This window comes from Hesperophylax consimilis, chromosome 21, assembly GCF_061612785.1.
Source record: "Hesperophylax consimilis isolate HC1 chromosome 21, BYU_Hcon_1.0, whole genome shotgun sequence".
NCBI classification, from domain to species: Eukaryota; Metazoa; Arthropoda; class Insecta; order Trichoptera; family Limnephilidae; genus Hesperophylax; species Hesperophylax consimilis.
In genome coordinates, this window is record NC_142856.1 from 24,372,262 (window position 1) to 24,388,947 (window position 16,686).

General features: G+C 33.5%; 2 protein-coding genes across 2 annotated transcripts; both read left to right on the plus strand.

Moving 5' to 3' along the window:
* The first annotated feature begins 7,210 nt into the window (after positions 1-7,210).
* LOC149413775 (endoplasmic reticulum metallopeptidase 1-like) lies at positions 7,211-13,387 on the plus strand. Its single transcript, XM_089644622.1, has 3 exons — positions 7,211-7,277; positions 11,385-11,557; positions 13,150-13,387. The coding sequence occupies exons 1-3, from the start codon at positions 7,259-7,261 to the stop codon at positions 13,309-13,311; spliced, it is 354 nt and encodes a 117-aa protein (XP_089500748.1). The 5' UTR covers positions 7,211-7,258; the 3' UTR covers positions 13,312-13,387.
* Positions 13,388-13,791: 404 nt separating this feature from the next.
* On the plus strand, positions 13,792-15,221 carry LOC149413776 (small integral membrane protein 20). The gene is made up of 3 exons (XM_089644635.1): positions 13,792-13,985; positions 14,187-14,243; positions 15,094-15,221. Exons 1-3 carry the CDS (start codon positions 13,874-13,876, stop codon positions 15,132-15,134), a joined length of 210 nt encoding a protein of 69 aa, XP_089500761.1. The 5' UTR covers positions 13,792-13,873; the 3' UTR covers positions 15,135-15,221.
* Positions 15,222-16,686: the final 1,465 nt, after the last annotated feature.

Here is a 16,686-nt window from a genome sequence, read left to right on the forward strand (position 1 = left end):
ACATATACGGTATCATCAGTCGCTGAAGAATAATGTTTCTCTACCTATATCACTGTAACTATCACATATAAGGTATCATCAGTAGCGTGGAGCGACATTGCAAAAATCAAATCTCGGTATTGTAATAGCTGCCAAAAGATGCTTCATGTCATTCATATTCTCGTAAAAATACTTAAAAAAATCTAAACTTATGTCTTCATTCAACAACCTAGCGATTTCGTAACGTAAAAAACGTAAATTTAGCCTTTTTTTCCCAAAATCTGAGTACAGTCTCAAAAATATAAAATAATATCCATTACTTTCAATTGCATTTACCTTATTGAACATTACATGTTTTATAAAAAAAAAAAACACTGCATAAATTGCTGTTAAACTAGTGAGTTTGTGAGCGCTGTGGAGGTGGGGGGGATAATTTCGCTCCTATTGTTTCGTCGCAGAAACTAGATGCGACTTGCATCTAGTTTCGTTTCGGCTACCGCTGACCGTAGACGTGTTAGAATCCTTATCCGATTAAATTTTAACACATATAAATGTTGTGAAAATGAATGCAAATTACACGAGAAGCAAAATTTTATGTCCAATATTCGGGGCACCAACTGAAATGAACTCTCAAGTGTTACCTACTATCTCAGAAGTGATTAAACATTATTTGTTCTTACGATATGAGCGTAATCTTAACTCTACAAAAAAACCGTCAGTATTCGAAATAAAAAGTGTTATATCTGCAATTGTTGAAGGAATTTAGAAGCGCGCATCTATTCCCATTGTTTCACACAATTGAGTGATGAAACTGATCCAAGATCATTATAACGAATACTTAAAACTTAAAAATTGGCCAAAAAAAGTGTCTTAAAATTGTCATAAAATCAAAATGAATAAACTTTTCGATATTGCTTCATGCAAATGTAACAATATGAATATGTGTTCCTACGAAAAGACGCGCAAGGTACCCACCAAAGAACAAGCATTCCTTCAAGACCAAAGATCCTCGAGAAAAATGATGCTGGGAGCAATAGACACCGACACAACAAAAAAATTACATCGGAAAATGAGGATGCAAGCTCGTTTATCTGAACTTGCTTCGAAGGTCAGCTCATCTACAGCATCAGCGACAAAACCACGTCAACCCTTTTTTGATGAAAATCATTTTCTTCACATTCTTCGCAACCTCCAGAAAATTCCCGTATGATGTTAAAACTCCCCACTTTGGCCAGAATCTGCAATCAGTATGGTTTGTCAGACAGGTCGGCATCAGCTGTTGCAAGTGCTACATTACAAGATTTTGGCATAGTAACCGAAGACGACTCTAAAATGGTGATTGATAGGAGCAAACTCAGACGAGCTAGACAAACGTGTCGCACTTCTTTAATAAAAACATGGCAGATGTCGTCGGAGTCAACAAAAATTCGAGGTCTATATTTCGATGGAAGGAAGGATAAAACACTGTCTCAGGAAAAAATAGGGGATAGATATCATCGGAGGACGATTTCAGAAGAACATTATTCCATTTTATCTGAGCCGGGGTCTCAATATGTTGGACATGTTACACCATTTTTATTTATTGTTATTAAGTTTAATTTGTAGAACTCCATTTTAATTTTTATTTTTTATATATTCAATAATATTGTTATTGGGTTTATAAAAACAGTTTATTTTTAAACAAGTTCTGCTGTGTAATTATTATTACGCGTGACAGCTGTTTCGCCCTCTGAAGGCATTATCAAACTGTGGGTAGCCCACTTACAGACGATACATTTATATTATTTCTAGGTAGGTATTTTAATTTCAATTACTGATTTCTTAATTGATTTTTGAGTAAAATATTAGAAATTATTAATGGTTATTACCCCAGCAAAGTTTCCCCAATTAGTGTAATGTTTAAATTTGACTGAATGTCTTAATGTTAGTTATTCCCAAACGATGACTCATAGGGTTATTTTAATAGCATAATTAAGTACTTCATAGTGTACTGATATTTGCCCTAGGTTTGAAGATATCTAGTAGGGGTGAACGAATTATATTTGTTTGTTCATTAATTAGAATAGCTTTCGGATTATTAGAGTTTTTGTTAATTTCTAACTGTTCTAAAAGATTCAGTTTACGGCCTTTATTTTGTACGTGTAACGGAGTTGGTTTATTATTATCATTAAGTGAGTGATTTTCATCTAGGAGATGTTTGGCAAATTGAGATTGCATTTTATTATTATTTTTAAAAGATCTTATATGTTCTTTGAACCTAGTGTTAAAGGACCGGCCCGTTTGTCCAACATAAACAGCGTTGCATTCGTCACACTGGAGTTTATAAATGCCAAAAAAAAAAAAAAAAAAAAAAAAAAAAAAAAAAAAAAAAAAAAAAAAAAAAAAAAAAATGTTACACCATCATCAGGAACTGGCAAAAACATCGCAAAGAGCATGTTACACCATTTAAAAATGAACGGTTTTAATTTGAATGATTTATCAGCGATTGGATGTGATGGGACTGCTGTCAATACAGGCAAAAAAAATGGAACTATTAGATTCATGGAATTGGAATTAGGTCATCCGTTACAATGGTTTATCTGTCAGCTGCATGCAAACGAACTTCCCCTTCGCCACTTGTTTCAACAATGGTGCTACAACAGGTCCTAAAGGGTTTTCAGGACCTATTGGAAAACTTCTTTCAAGCAGCTCTAAAAACACCGTTATAAATTATTCACCAATACACTTTGAGATGCACATACTCAACGCAGAGGAATTGAAAAATTTGAGCACGGACCAAAAATACTTGTACGAAATATGTTTTGCAGTTACAACAGGTCACTGCCCACCAAATTTAGCAAACCGTCATCCAGGTAGTATTTGTCACTCACGCTGGTTGACGACAGCAAACTCAATACTTCGATTATATATAGGAACAACTAACCCTTCAGTGAACCTAAAAATTCTTTCTGAATATGTTGTTAAAGCATATGCTCCGACATGGTTTGACATAAAGAGGCACCCGTCGTGTAAAGATGGGGCATTACATGTTTTTACTATAATAAAACTCACCCGATATTTGAGCACCGATCTACGAGATATAATTAATCCAGTAATTCAAAGAAACGCCTATTTTTGCCACCCGGAAAATCTGCTACTATCCATGATAATGGATGACAACCTTATTGTAAGAGAATTGGGTTTGAGACGAATATTAAAGGCGCGAGATAGATGTCCGAGTCCATCTGTTGTTAGAGACTTTATTATTCCAACAATAAACTTTTCAGCAAGTAAATATTACGATATTATCAACTGGCAGGAATGCGAAGTTACACGGCCACCGATACTATCCAAAATCAGTAATGACGACCTAGTCAAAATGATAAATAATTTCGGTGAAGAAAAGGACAGTATTGAATTTCCCAGATTTCCCTGCCACACTCAAGCAGTCGAGAGGTGCATCAAATTAGTTACCCAGGCATCGTTGTCTACAGTTGGGCCTGAAGCAAGAGATGGATTCATTCGGGCGACAATAAAATCTAGGCATATAATGCCCGAATTTCACACCAAATCTCATTTCAAAACACAATAAATATCATAAAACTTCGATGATGTTTAAAAAAATTCTCTTTGTTAAAGTATTTTATTTAATAAAAAAACATGTTTCTCAAAAACACGAAAAAAACAATAAAAAATCAATAATCCTCTTCAAAAAACCAAAAATAGACCCCGCCTTGAAACTATGGTAATTTTATTTTTATTTTCACATGTGTTATGCACTTTATTAGCTATAAAACCCCTAATAAAATTGTATTTTTGCTATGAATATCGCTTGTTTATAATGCTTGGCAGAGTTTTCAGCGACTTTTTCATACAATTTTTTTCTAAATATAAATGTGCTGGTTGTTGAATAAAGGAATGTTTCGATCGAGTTGATTTTTTTAGACGAAAGAGGTGTTATATAAAGGCAACTTTTTTTTGCTATTACAGTACTGGCATCTTTAAAAAAAAAAGTCCCATACAACGTCACTCCACCCTAATCATCAGTCGCTGAAGAATAATGTTTCTCCACATATTTCACCGTAACTCTCACATATAAGGTATCATCAGTTGCTGAAGAATAATTTTTCTCCGCCTATGTCACTGTAACTCTCACATATAACATATCATCAGTAACTGTAACTTCCACACACAAAATATCATCATTTTATCTTTTTCTTATTTGCTTACTTAGTAGTTTGATTTTGTATATAGTTTTTTTTATAAATTATATACCTACATTATTCTTTCAAATTCTATACTCCTTACTTTCATTAATATTTCTTTAAAATTCTTCTATATTTCTAATTTGATATATACTTTTAAATGTTGAATGTTCTTTATACATTATCGACCACAAAAAATTTCAATGATTAATCAACAATCCACTGAATAAAGAAAAATTAAAAAAAATGAATTTATCGCATTAATAATCATTTTAGACAATATTTAAAATATATCTAGATAATACACACATCTGTGGAATTAAAGCTTCTTTTTGTCATTATGATATCTGTTGATTTAAAAAATTAAATAAATACTTCATTTGGCACCAAATTTCAACACATTTCAAGGCTTTTGCTAATTCCGAGTGTGAAGCCCTCGGCATTGAGGGGTGGGAATTTAGATGCTTCCTTTGCATGAAGGTTTTACATTTCGTATTAAGACAATTAAAATGTATAACTAAAACACCGTTTAATGGTCGGTAGTGTTTTTTATTAGTAAGGCTCTTATTTTTTGTGAAATCCATAATAAACTGTTTTACAATACTCTGGATTAAATACTTTTCATTTTTATTATTGAAGCACTCCGATCGTAAGTTCTATGACGAAAAGGCACTCCTGAGGAGGCACGAAACCGGCTACTTTATCCTGAACCAGGACCGGAATAGCCCCAGGACCATCCCGCTAGGAAATAGATCCATCTTCACTATCGGCCAGGATTGCGATGACGAACTGTACTGCGGATTACCTCTGTACAGGGGCAGGATGGTTCCATTGAGGTACAATTTACATATTTGTAATAAAAAAATATTCAGTTGTGTTCGTACAAACAGGTCTCCAACTCGTCTTGGAAGGAGTTTTTAATTAAATGGTTCTTTTAGATTAATCAGGGATTTATTAATACTCCACATATTATAATGGTGACTCCATAGTCGACCTAATCAGAAGCTTGCTAATTGGAATCTTCCACAGTAAGTTTCTCTGAGAGCCTTACCACTGGCCCTGGCGACTACTGGCCACTGGCTCCATCTTGCGGACTTCCATGCAAGCTCTTTGCACTGCCATCTGTGCGTGCATCTATGAAGCTCTTACTTCCCAACAAATTGCATCTAGGAATTGAACCCAGGACCTCAGTCTTGCCTAGGCTTTGTTCTGCCACTGAGCTAATTCGACTCATCCCCCTTCGGTCATATTTAACTGTATCGTGCTTCAACTAACAACTACCAACATTATCTTAATTTTCTATATTTTTATTGACAGCCATCTTCATGTATGATTACAAGATTCTCCCTGAACTAGATGAACATTTGGAATCGAGCCGCTAACAATAACTATCCTTATGTAGACGGCGATAAGGTTTATATTCCCGCTTGACACCACCCACCTGTTCTGATTTATGCAATAAAAAAACATCGCCAAAAGGGGTGTTTTATTTTTATTTTGTGAAGTTCCAGCACAAATATTTAAATATTTTACAATTTCTTTTTTTTGAAGAACTTAATTTGCCACATTATACAATGCAACCATAACCGAAAAGGGGTTCATAAGTAGAAGATTTTGATCTTTAAAGCAGTTTTATAAGCCTGATACTTTATTTTTTCTGGGCTTATAAAGACTTATCAAAAAAATAAATCATTATTTCGAAGACTAAGATGTGTTCTGCTCGCCGTAAATAATCAAAGCATCTATAATATATCTTTTTTTCCGACTTCATGTCCGGGTTAAATCTTCCCCACAGGAAAAACTAAACCCTTCCACACACTTTTCCACAAATGATCATCTAGTCAATCCACATTATGCAAGTGCATTATATAAATATAATAAATACAAAAACAACACGTCAAATTACCAGAGATCAAATGGGAAAATAATTCACCGACTCCAGATATTTTCATATCGGAGGGTTCGGCTCGGTAGAACTTCTAACAGGGCCTATAAATCCTACTGATCCATCAACATAAATATTTAAAAAATCTTTCGTAATCCTATATATACACGGTGTCCGGAAACTCGTAGTACAAGCGGGAAACTGGAGAATCTACACCACATGGGGAACCCAAAAAAACATAAAGTTTTTTGATTTGAGCATTTTCAAAAAAAAAAAAAACCAAAAAAAAATATTTTTCGGCTATTTTAGGGTTAAAGTTTTTTCTGGTGTTTAGGGTTGAATAACAGATGTTTTAACCCTGCAGAGCAGAAATATTTTATGATTACACCGGGTTAAATGAAGGGTGATTTCAAAATAATGCTTCAAATCCGAGTTTCTTCATTTGTTTTACTTTCAAATAGTTTTAATTAGTTGGGTACTTTGATCTTCAGTAATAATTTATAAGAATTTGATTAAAAAAAAAAAATCAACTTCAAACTCGATTTACTCGATAACGAAAGCTCAAAAAAAAATATATATATACTACAAAATTGACTCCAAATGTGATGTAGATTCACCAGTTTCCCGCTTGTACTACGAGTTTCCGGACACCCTGTATATTTAAAATGACTGATTTTTGCATTTTTATATATAAATACTTTGACAGATCTAATACGCCTAAATTTTTAATGAGAGAGCTAGGTATAATGCCAGCAGCCAAAATAACAAATGGTAATATTTTTATAGTCTGAGAATGCCAAATTCTTTTCATTTCAATTCTGTGTATTTTCATATTTTTTTATTATTTGGCTTTTATATTTTAAATAAAGTCATGCTTTATTAAATATTTTCGCTAATACATTAAATTTATATTTTTTAAATTAGCGTGCTCCCTGTAACATTCGTATTTACACATCTTCCTTTCAAACCATCTTCTTATTTTTGAACGCTTACTACAGAGCCTTGAAGAAAAGACAAAGCATTCACTGATGATAGTGAAAGGAGGTAAAACATGTTATGATAATGTTAAACAGTAATATGTGCTTAAGAAATGGTTTTCTTTTGGAACAGCCGATCAAGTAGCTGGATTCCCTCAGGCCCGCCAGTTATTCCAACGCCGACAGATTTCACCCTAAAGGAACGCAACTGCCCCACACCTACGCGATGCACCATGAACTTTCGCATCACAGGTAGATCCCAAATTAGTCTAATTACTTCTCATTGGTTCTATAGTAAAAGTTTCGCCCGGCAAGAGAAAATTCTGAGATTGAATATTATTTTCGTTTTCTAATAATGCACGTTTTTTTTTTTTTATTATTTATTATAAATTTTTAAAGATACAAGTTTTATGCAGTCCCACAAAGCTGTCACACTTGACGGCTTGTCTGTAGGTTCTACAAATAATATATATAAACATTTTTAATTTTTAATACATGTATGACACAAAATTATACAATAAACAATATCACAAAATAATATATCTCAAAGTACCTACCTATATACAAATTATTTAGGCAGGTACGTTGAGATGTTCAGGAATACATCAATAATAAAGTTCAGAGATACATTGATTCGTCGCTTATTAGCCAACGCTTAGTGTTTTTGGGGCAGGGTCTCTCATTATTCTGAGGTTTAAAAGAATTATTAAATTTATTGAAAATCTCTGGTATTAAATATTTAAGCGTTCGGCTTCCATACTTATTTGTTACTCTTGGAATAATGAGGCCCTTATTTTCAGTGAATCTTGTTGTGTGATTATGCTCCGGTTGCTTTTTATATTTGCTATCTTTAATTGTTCATTAAATTAAATCAACAGTTTACAATATGGTTGGTTATTAAAAATTTTTAAATTGCTTTTAATTTCCTGGAAACGTTATCAAAAAACTGAAATGTTTAACGCATTGCTTACACATTTTAAAGCGTTTATTTCTTCGACACATTGTTACCAACATACCAACATGGGCATTAGGCATTTATGTTATATAAAAACATCAAACATAGACCATAAAATTCAATTTTAATAGTGGCATAACCGTTTTAACCAAACTTTATGACATAACACGAAAGTAAATTTTACAAAAAATGCTATTATTATACAATTACTTGTCTAAAACTGATGAAAAATAACACAAATATTTTTTTAATAACACGAATATAATAGTAAATTGATCATTTTATGAACAAAACACGATCTTTAAAGATATTTCAATAAACATAAAAACAACTGTCAACCGCGGCTTTCGCGCTTGAAGAATATTTTAATGCGCATGCGTGAAGTCCCAAAAAGTTAAGTTAGGTTAGGTTAAAAAGTTTTGAGTTAAGTGTATTTTTTTATTGGTACCAACTCGAATCTTAACTTTCACATCGTTTATACAATCTGTAACAAAAACACCATTTAACGAATGTGAAGTGGATTTTCTTTAGTAAGGCTGTTGTATTTAACATTAAAACAGTATAGGTTTTACACATATGTAATTACGACAAAAGATACTTCTTAATCCTAATACTTTTTCAACAGATAGACAAGAGACTGAATGTTGTAGAAGTACGTGTGGTAAAACGATGTATGAATGTGAGTAAGGCAGGGAATGCATGCCAAGACTGAGTTATCTGGCGGTCCGTCCTCTCTGTCGACCCCTGCGGGGAAACGGCGTGATGGTTAGTTATAATTATAATTATTTGTATTATAAAATTTTATGTTGTTTTGTTTAGTTGTTATATGAATACATTTCGAAAAGAAATTATTTTCCTTACAATTGAACATATTTACATAATAGAAAATATTATAGTTTGAACATAATGCAAGCATTTTGTTTTTAATTTGTTTTTGATTAAAAAGATTACACGAACGCGTGTCCCGCGTAGGTAGGTACTTTCAATTACATTCTATTCAGGCATTGATGTATTATACTAGATTGGCCCTGTCTATATTAAATCCATTTTAAAAATGACCCCACATAGCGCGTATGTCACAAATATGGAGATGAACTTAACAACCCAACTCTGTTTAAACTCTTTGTACAACCGTTCAAACTCGTAAGCGAAACCACGGAGAATTTGTTGTCAGAGGTGCTGTAATATGGACATAAAACCAAAAAGAAACTAACACTTACAGCAAATTTTATGTGCTGAATAAGGGCTGAATCAGGAAAAGAATTGATAAAAAACACAAAATGATTTTAATTTATTTTATTTGTGTTTTTGAATTTTATACAGGTCCTATAGAACCAAAAACGTTTATATTTTTATTACTGTGCATAGGTTTTTTTTTTTAATTTACCATAGTTTTTATATAGAATGGTATATAAATATTGAAGAAAGCAATCACTTTGTGACTTGACATCATTTTATTTTCTTTGGTTTTATTCCCAGTCGGGCTTTTGCATGCATTTTAATACAGAATATATCTAGTAAGCTATCGAAAATTATACAAAATAATTAAAGCTGATGCATATAAAATAATATTAGTAAAACGTTTAACAGTAACATAAAAATTATAGAGACTAGAACAACACTATGTAGCATTAAATAATTATACCACTATCATTCAATTAAAGTTATTTTGTCTTCAACCACTTTGTTAGAATTGAGACATTGTGTCAAATAGTTTATCAACCTTCTTCAAGATAGCATTATTGAAAACTAACCTAAGTACTAAACGACTTTTCATTAAACATAATGTAAGATTAACATAAAGAGAGAGATAAATCATATAATGTTGCGTGTTCACAAGCGAGCTGAACCACGACTTATTAAGAAATATAAGATTGCTTCGTTCCTTTCCCATAATTCGTAGTTCGGCTCGCGTTCCGGTTCGCAAATGAATAAGCAGCAATGATGAGGACAGAGCTTCAGGGATCGTATGGGAGAGGGGTAAGGGGGGAGGGGGTGGAGGTTACATGATTACAATACATACTTATTTATTTATTTACGCCCGTTAAATAGAATTTTACGTGTTATTTACGGCATTCACGCACATCGGTTGTTGCGATTCTGGTAGAGGAACAACCGGCTTGTCGATTACAGAAGAAGTTTCAGCAGGATCCAGAACCAGTCCTGTTCGAGAAGAAACAATGACGGTATCTCCTTTCGCAGGACCTGTGGCCATGGTGGACAGCAACTGTCCAATAAACAACGACATTATCAATTAAAACCTGTTTAAAAAAAAACTTAAAAATTAAAACCAATCAATACATAATAAACTTGCTTAAGTTTTCACACGAAAATCAAACCAAATAATTACCGGAATAACAGGCAAAGCTTTTCAGTCTACACGTCGGAAGCCGCTTGCAGTTGAATAAATATGTTTGGCGTGAAAATTATTGAGCAAACGCGGTTTCCTGCTGATGGTACCCAGTTATTGTCACATAATTGAATGCGGATTGCTTCTAACCATTTCTCCATTTTTTTCCGGTTTATGTGGAAACCTAAGCGAAAATACACAAAAAATAAATGAAGTTATTAAATGACGCAATTTTATTTCTATCAATTCTTCTGCAAAAAATCGAAAAGGCGAAGCCCGAAAGGCAATGACGACTTAATACAACCCTGATTAGCAAAATGTACGGACCAAATAAATCACACATACACATGAGTTGTCGCGCCTCTCAATGCGTGTCAACGCTAGACGACTAATACATCCATAAGTATCACGCGTTGGTTGCGTGATTTTCGTATGCTCACCATGTGATAATAATTAACTTGAATCACCCTATTGGTCGAATCACTTGGAGGTGTGTTATGCATGTGACGTCACAAATTTGCCGGAAATAAATCTAATCTCGTTGAATTTTTCACATTTGTTAATACGCTGCCCTCAATCGATCTGTAAGGTACTGATATTTTTTTGTATTCAGATAGCTGATTACATTTCCTAAAATAAAGTCCGCGATGGGTGCAATCTAAAATATTTGGAACTGGGTTATTTTTGTGATTGAAAAAATGAACTTGCCCAGCATAGCTGACACGCAAAATAGCTTAACTCTAGACCAACAAAAGGTAAAACGCAATGCACAGTTGCAATTTCGCATTGCGACACAATGCGTGCGCCTTTTCATAAATGTGCACGTGAACCAAAACAAAATTGAGTTGGTGTTATTTTTCACTGGTTACACCTAGTCTAGTTGTATTTAGTCTATGTATTCAGGGCATAAATTAAACATACATCTAATTATACAAAGAAGAGTATCTATGGCATACTTATGCAAATCTACAGTTTTTTCCGAGACAGATTTTATTTATTGTTTAACTTAATTATTGATCTGTCTACGAGAAGTCATAATTATTGTGTGTTTTAGGACCAATCCGACTGACCGTCACCTTCGCGCCCCGTGACGGCGTGACGGTGGATGGCTGGAGTCTGCCCACGCCTCCCGTGTCCTCGGGCCAATGGAAAGGCCGGCCAACATACTTTCTTCACATCGTGAGGACAGACATCACCGGAGATTACTCCCTCTCTGTTCACTTCAATGTGAGTTTTATTTTTTCCCGGCCAAATAAATAGGTACTTTTAGATGCTCTCACTACTCCGGAAAAGTAGGTTTCACAAAATCGGTGCAGTCACATTCGCAGAGTAATCAGCATAAATAAACCACTCACTAGATTGATAACTTCGGCCTTTTGTAGGGAGAAATTTTGTCCACCGATTACTCAGCAAAGTAGAGGAAACAATAAAAAAGCACGGCATTCATCAGTCTAAGATATTATTTTAAAAATAAATGTTAACAGATTCTCTCAGGACGACAAGGCTCCAACTCACAAAGTACGGTCCTGCGAAAATGAGCTATAAGGTATCTTTCCTTACGGCACATTTTCTCAGGACCATTTTGTAAGTTGAAAATCTATCGTCCCGAGGCCGTAGTAAAAATAGCTTGAAATTACTTGAAATTTGTTAAAAGGAAAAATATTTTCAAACAATGATTGTGCTTTTCTACGGCAGTATTGAATGTTAACATTTCTCTATTTATCAGAAAAATTAAAAACTTTGTTACATGTTGTGAGTATCAGGCATAGAGACTCTGATTTGGTGACAACGAATAAGAAAGCATCATAAATAAACCACTCTCGAAAGCATATTGCAGACATTGAGATATATACCTCGATGATAGTAGAACACATTCCCATTCAAACGACTCCCTGTGTTGCCATGTGTGGTCGACTCATAAATAAACCTTATCCCAATATGACCTTCACTAACTCTCCCCCGCTGTGAGAAATAGACATGATATAGTGATACTTACGACGAAAAAGAAAACATTCCGATATTCTTTCTTGTCCTATACAGAGGAATCCTCTTCTTTATTTTATTTAACTAATAAAGCTATGTTATGATATACAATAACGTTTGCTTCGTTCGTGCTGAATCCACTAAATCGACTTAAAACATAAGCTAACTACATAGTGGTTATGTGAACAGTTAGTTAGTCTTATTCGTCTTATTGATTATTTCGATTTAACAGCTTCGTTCGCGCGAACTCTGGCGGAGTAAAATGGAATGTACTATCCAACACGGCTACCATCTTGACAAGATTTAACGGACATTGAACACAGAAACAAATTTACAGCAGATTAAATGTAATTAGTTATTGTTGATACCTTGTACATATGACCTGTTAAACTAACCAAATAGAGTAGATTTTACCAACAGGTTACTAATACGCAGCACTTGCACACTGCGAATAACATTGTATGCATGGACATTTTGGAGGTCTTGTTTTGAAATTTTAAATGTAGATTCGTTATTTCAAAAAAATTAGCGTCCTTGCGAAGGGGTAAGATAGTTAATTAATTTATAATAATAATAATAATTAATTTATAATAATAAATTTCCTTATTTCCTTACCCCTTCCTCTGAAAAGGTACCATGAGTACCTAAAACAGGGCGGGGAAGTGGTGGGCCTCCTCCAGATGAAATGTAAAGCGAGGACTTCGTCAATATATTATTATTATTGTTAAACCGTTTTCATACCACGTTATCCCGTCCTGTTTATATATCAAATCCAAACTGTGTAGGATTAAATTTTAAGTCTTGTTTCCCTACATTAAATTTTTAATTATTTTCAGGTAACCAATTCATCTTCACCGTTGATGGACTTCGGTCTGGCTGGGAACTACATTGACCACGACGAGTTCAGGACGCCAGAATATCAGACATTTCTAAAAGCTTTCCCGGATTGGACCCAGATGACCGGCTGGATCAGTTCATATTCGGCTCATGTTTTTTGATAATAAAAATACCAATGTAAAATGAGTTTTTTTTATGAACACAAGACTTTTCATAGATTTAAGACAATTTATTAGAATTAAGCAAGCCTATCTAATTTAAAACAAAAAGTATTAAGCATCTACCTAGTTAAGATTTAACCATTAGATTAAGTATTAACTCCACTACCTTGTTTTATTATAATAAATGTTTATATTTCTTAATTAGGTTAGTTTATTTTCTTTTTATTGTTCCTTCCTCATGCATAACGTTGAACATCCCAACTAGAGTATATCAGAGTAGTAAATCAAGTAGTAATTTTACGCCGAAATTCTCTGATTCTACGGCACGGAATTGATAAACAAAATACATTTATTTGAGTTGAAGACGAACCAATGAATAAAAATTTACCAAATTTCTAGAAAATGAGATTCTCCAAAATAAGCACCGATAAATAGGGTTTTTTTAAATAATCAAATTTTCAATAATAGCAACACGAGACATCTGTCAAATTGCCTTCATAACCTACAAATAAAACAAATAGATTCATATTTGATTTTGAAGTCTAGATTCAGAAGCTGCAAAATGATATTAAAAGGTTGGAAGTATGGTCTGTTCATCACTGGAATGGTGGGAGTACTTGGGGCAGCCTTGTATCCCATTGTGATAGCTCCAATGATCGACTCTACGCATTATAGTAAATTTTCTCCCTATAAATTATGATAAAATGAAAAATCTTTATTATGTTAGATCAAGCTATAGAGCTCTTGAGAAATATCATTTCATTGTTATTCTTTTATGAAATTTGCCGCAGGAATATTTATAGGTAGGTACATCAATCAAAACAAGACAACGCAAATGTCAATTTATTAATCACTAAAATGTTTTCACATTGCAGAAAACATCCAAAAAGTTACTAGGAAAAATATAAAGCAGGAAGAAATTCAGCCTGGAAGTAAGTCTCATATATTTTTTTCCATTGTCAAACCATTGATAATGTGTAGACCTTATTTTATGCTCACAACGCCAAACTTATATTCATAATATTTTTTTTACATATTCTCCACACAGGAGGCCTTGAGGAAAATAATATTATTTTTCTCTTATTCCGCTTCACTCTTAAGTCACTTACGCGATATGTCAATTAGTATGCGGCGCCGTTATAGTCGCAGCCGACAGCGACTATGTTCATATCAAGAGTTGGATTATATTCATAATATCGTATTAGAATTAAATCACAAACCAGTCTATACAAACCTAGCGTAGCCCACAAACTACTTGAAAACTGGGATATAACTCTAAAGGGGACGCGAGCAGGCGTTATTAAAGGTTCCCCAACACTTATAGTAACTTTTAGTAATAATATAACTAAATTCAAGTATTAATTCAAAGTAAACATTCCATATTTACCGTGAAGCGGAATTCGTAACCTTTACCAAAATAATTTCCCTCAGGGCCTGTCATCTCTGGGGATGCTGTGTGGAGGGTCACTGCACGTTGTTGTTTTTTTAAATAAAAAAAAACACTTTGTAGTTATTACAAAATAATGATATGTAAGCATTTTAGTTTCCAGAAATGGAAAATAATATATTTTAATAGTTATTTCATTAAAATTGAAATTAATTATTCTCTTGGCAGCCATTGTTAATAATTTGAAAGTTTTTAGGATAGTTTAACAGGAAAAATTGGATACACGGACATGTCCACACACTTCTGTTAGTTTTACTATTCAGTGATTCACATAATATCGGTTTATCATTATTCAGAAACCGAAACTTTTTAACAATATTTTGTTTTGTTTTTAGATATGAACGTCTGGTCTGACCCGTTTGCCCCCAAAAAGTGATTCTAATGAATTCATTAATATAATGTTGGTTCTTCGTTGCAATACCATGTAAATAGTAATTTTTAATATTACAAAATAATAATATAACCATGTTCTAAAATTATTTAGCTGACTGTTTCAACTCAATTTATCCCATCACTTGGCACGTTTTGACACAGTATATATGTTTTACTGAAACTTCCCGTATCAATTATGTGCGATACTTGTTTATGGGAACAAATTATGTGACAGTTGCAGGAAACAGATTAACATATACAGGTTTTCCAATAAGAGGTGTTATTTTCATATTCAATTGTAAAAGATCAATGGTTTCGTTGCTTGTGTGGCACGTAGCACCGTCTTGTTGAAAGTAAACGTTGTCCAGATCAATACCATCCAATTCCGGCCATGAAAAATCATTAATCATCTCTCGATAGCGCAATCCATTCACCGTAACTGTTGCTCCAGCCTCATTTTCGAAAAAGTAAGGTCTAATGACTCCGCCGGACCGTAAACCGCACCAAACAGTCACATGTTGAGGATAGAGAGGCTTTTCAACAATAACTCTTGGGTTTTCCAAGCGCCAGATGCGACAATTTTGCTTGTTGACGAAGCCACCGAGGTGGAAATGGGCTTCATCACTCAAGATGATTTGCATTTGATTCACTCAAGTGAATTTTAATAATTTCAATGCGTTGTTGAAGCGTGTATCGTTCCATTTTTATTAATGGCGTAGTTTCTACTTGTCAAATGTCAAAAAATGACAACTTCAAAAGTAACATCTACCGAAATAGCGGGCTATTCAAAATAACACCTCTAGTCTAGCATAAAGGAATAACACTTTATATATTGAAGAAATATATTTAAAAACTATTAGTCACCTCAAAATATTAACCGTCCAAAATAAAATATTTTTAATAAATTATTTAGAAACGCAATAAATTATTAACGAACAAGATGACAGTTTCAATCTGCTTAGATAATGCACCTCTACGTTCCATAGATATTCTTGAATACAGACGCGTAGCGTTATTCATTATCAGAGATGTGCTTTATTTCAAATAAATCCATTTCAAATGGAAATGCAAAATGCAAAATGGGTATTTTGCATTTTAAATGCTTTTCTCAATGCATTTCCATTTTAAATGCTTTTTTGCAACATTCTTCCTACTATCTCCACTCATCTGTTTTTCATAAGCCCCAAATATCAGTCGGTCCTCAACCTCGCTATGAGAGATAATTTACATTTGTCAAGTTGCTCCCTGGTAGGAGCCCTGGCAATTGAGTGATACAATTACAAAAGGTTACATAACATTAGGTACTGAACATGGGGCCATGACGCTGTAATATTAAATGTTAGATTAGATAGCAGTTTCTATGTTTTTACGTTGGCAACATTAGTCCCGCGCAAATTTTTTGTGGTTTCATAATCTGTAGTCGTGGTGTTTATGGATTTACCATCATGTAATATGTTTGTTTTACATTGATGTCCATTATTAAATGGCAAAATTGTTTAAAAATTCTATAATTATTTTAATTGTTTGACCTGAGAAACCATTTTGCATTTTCAATG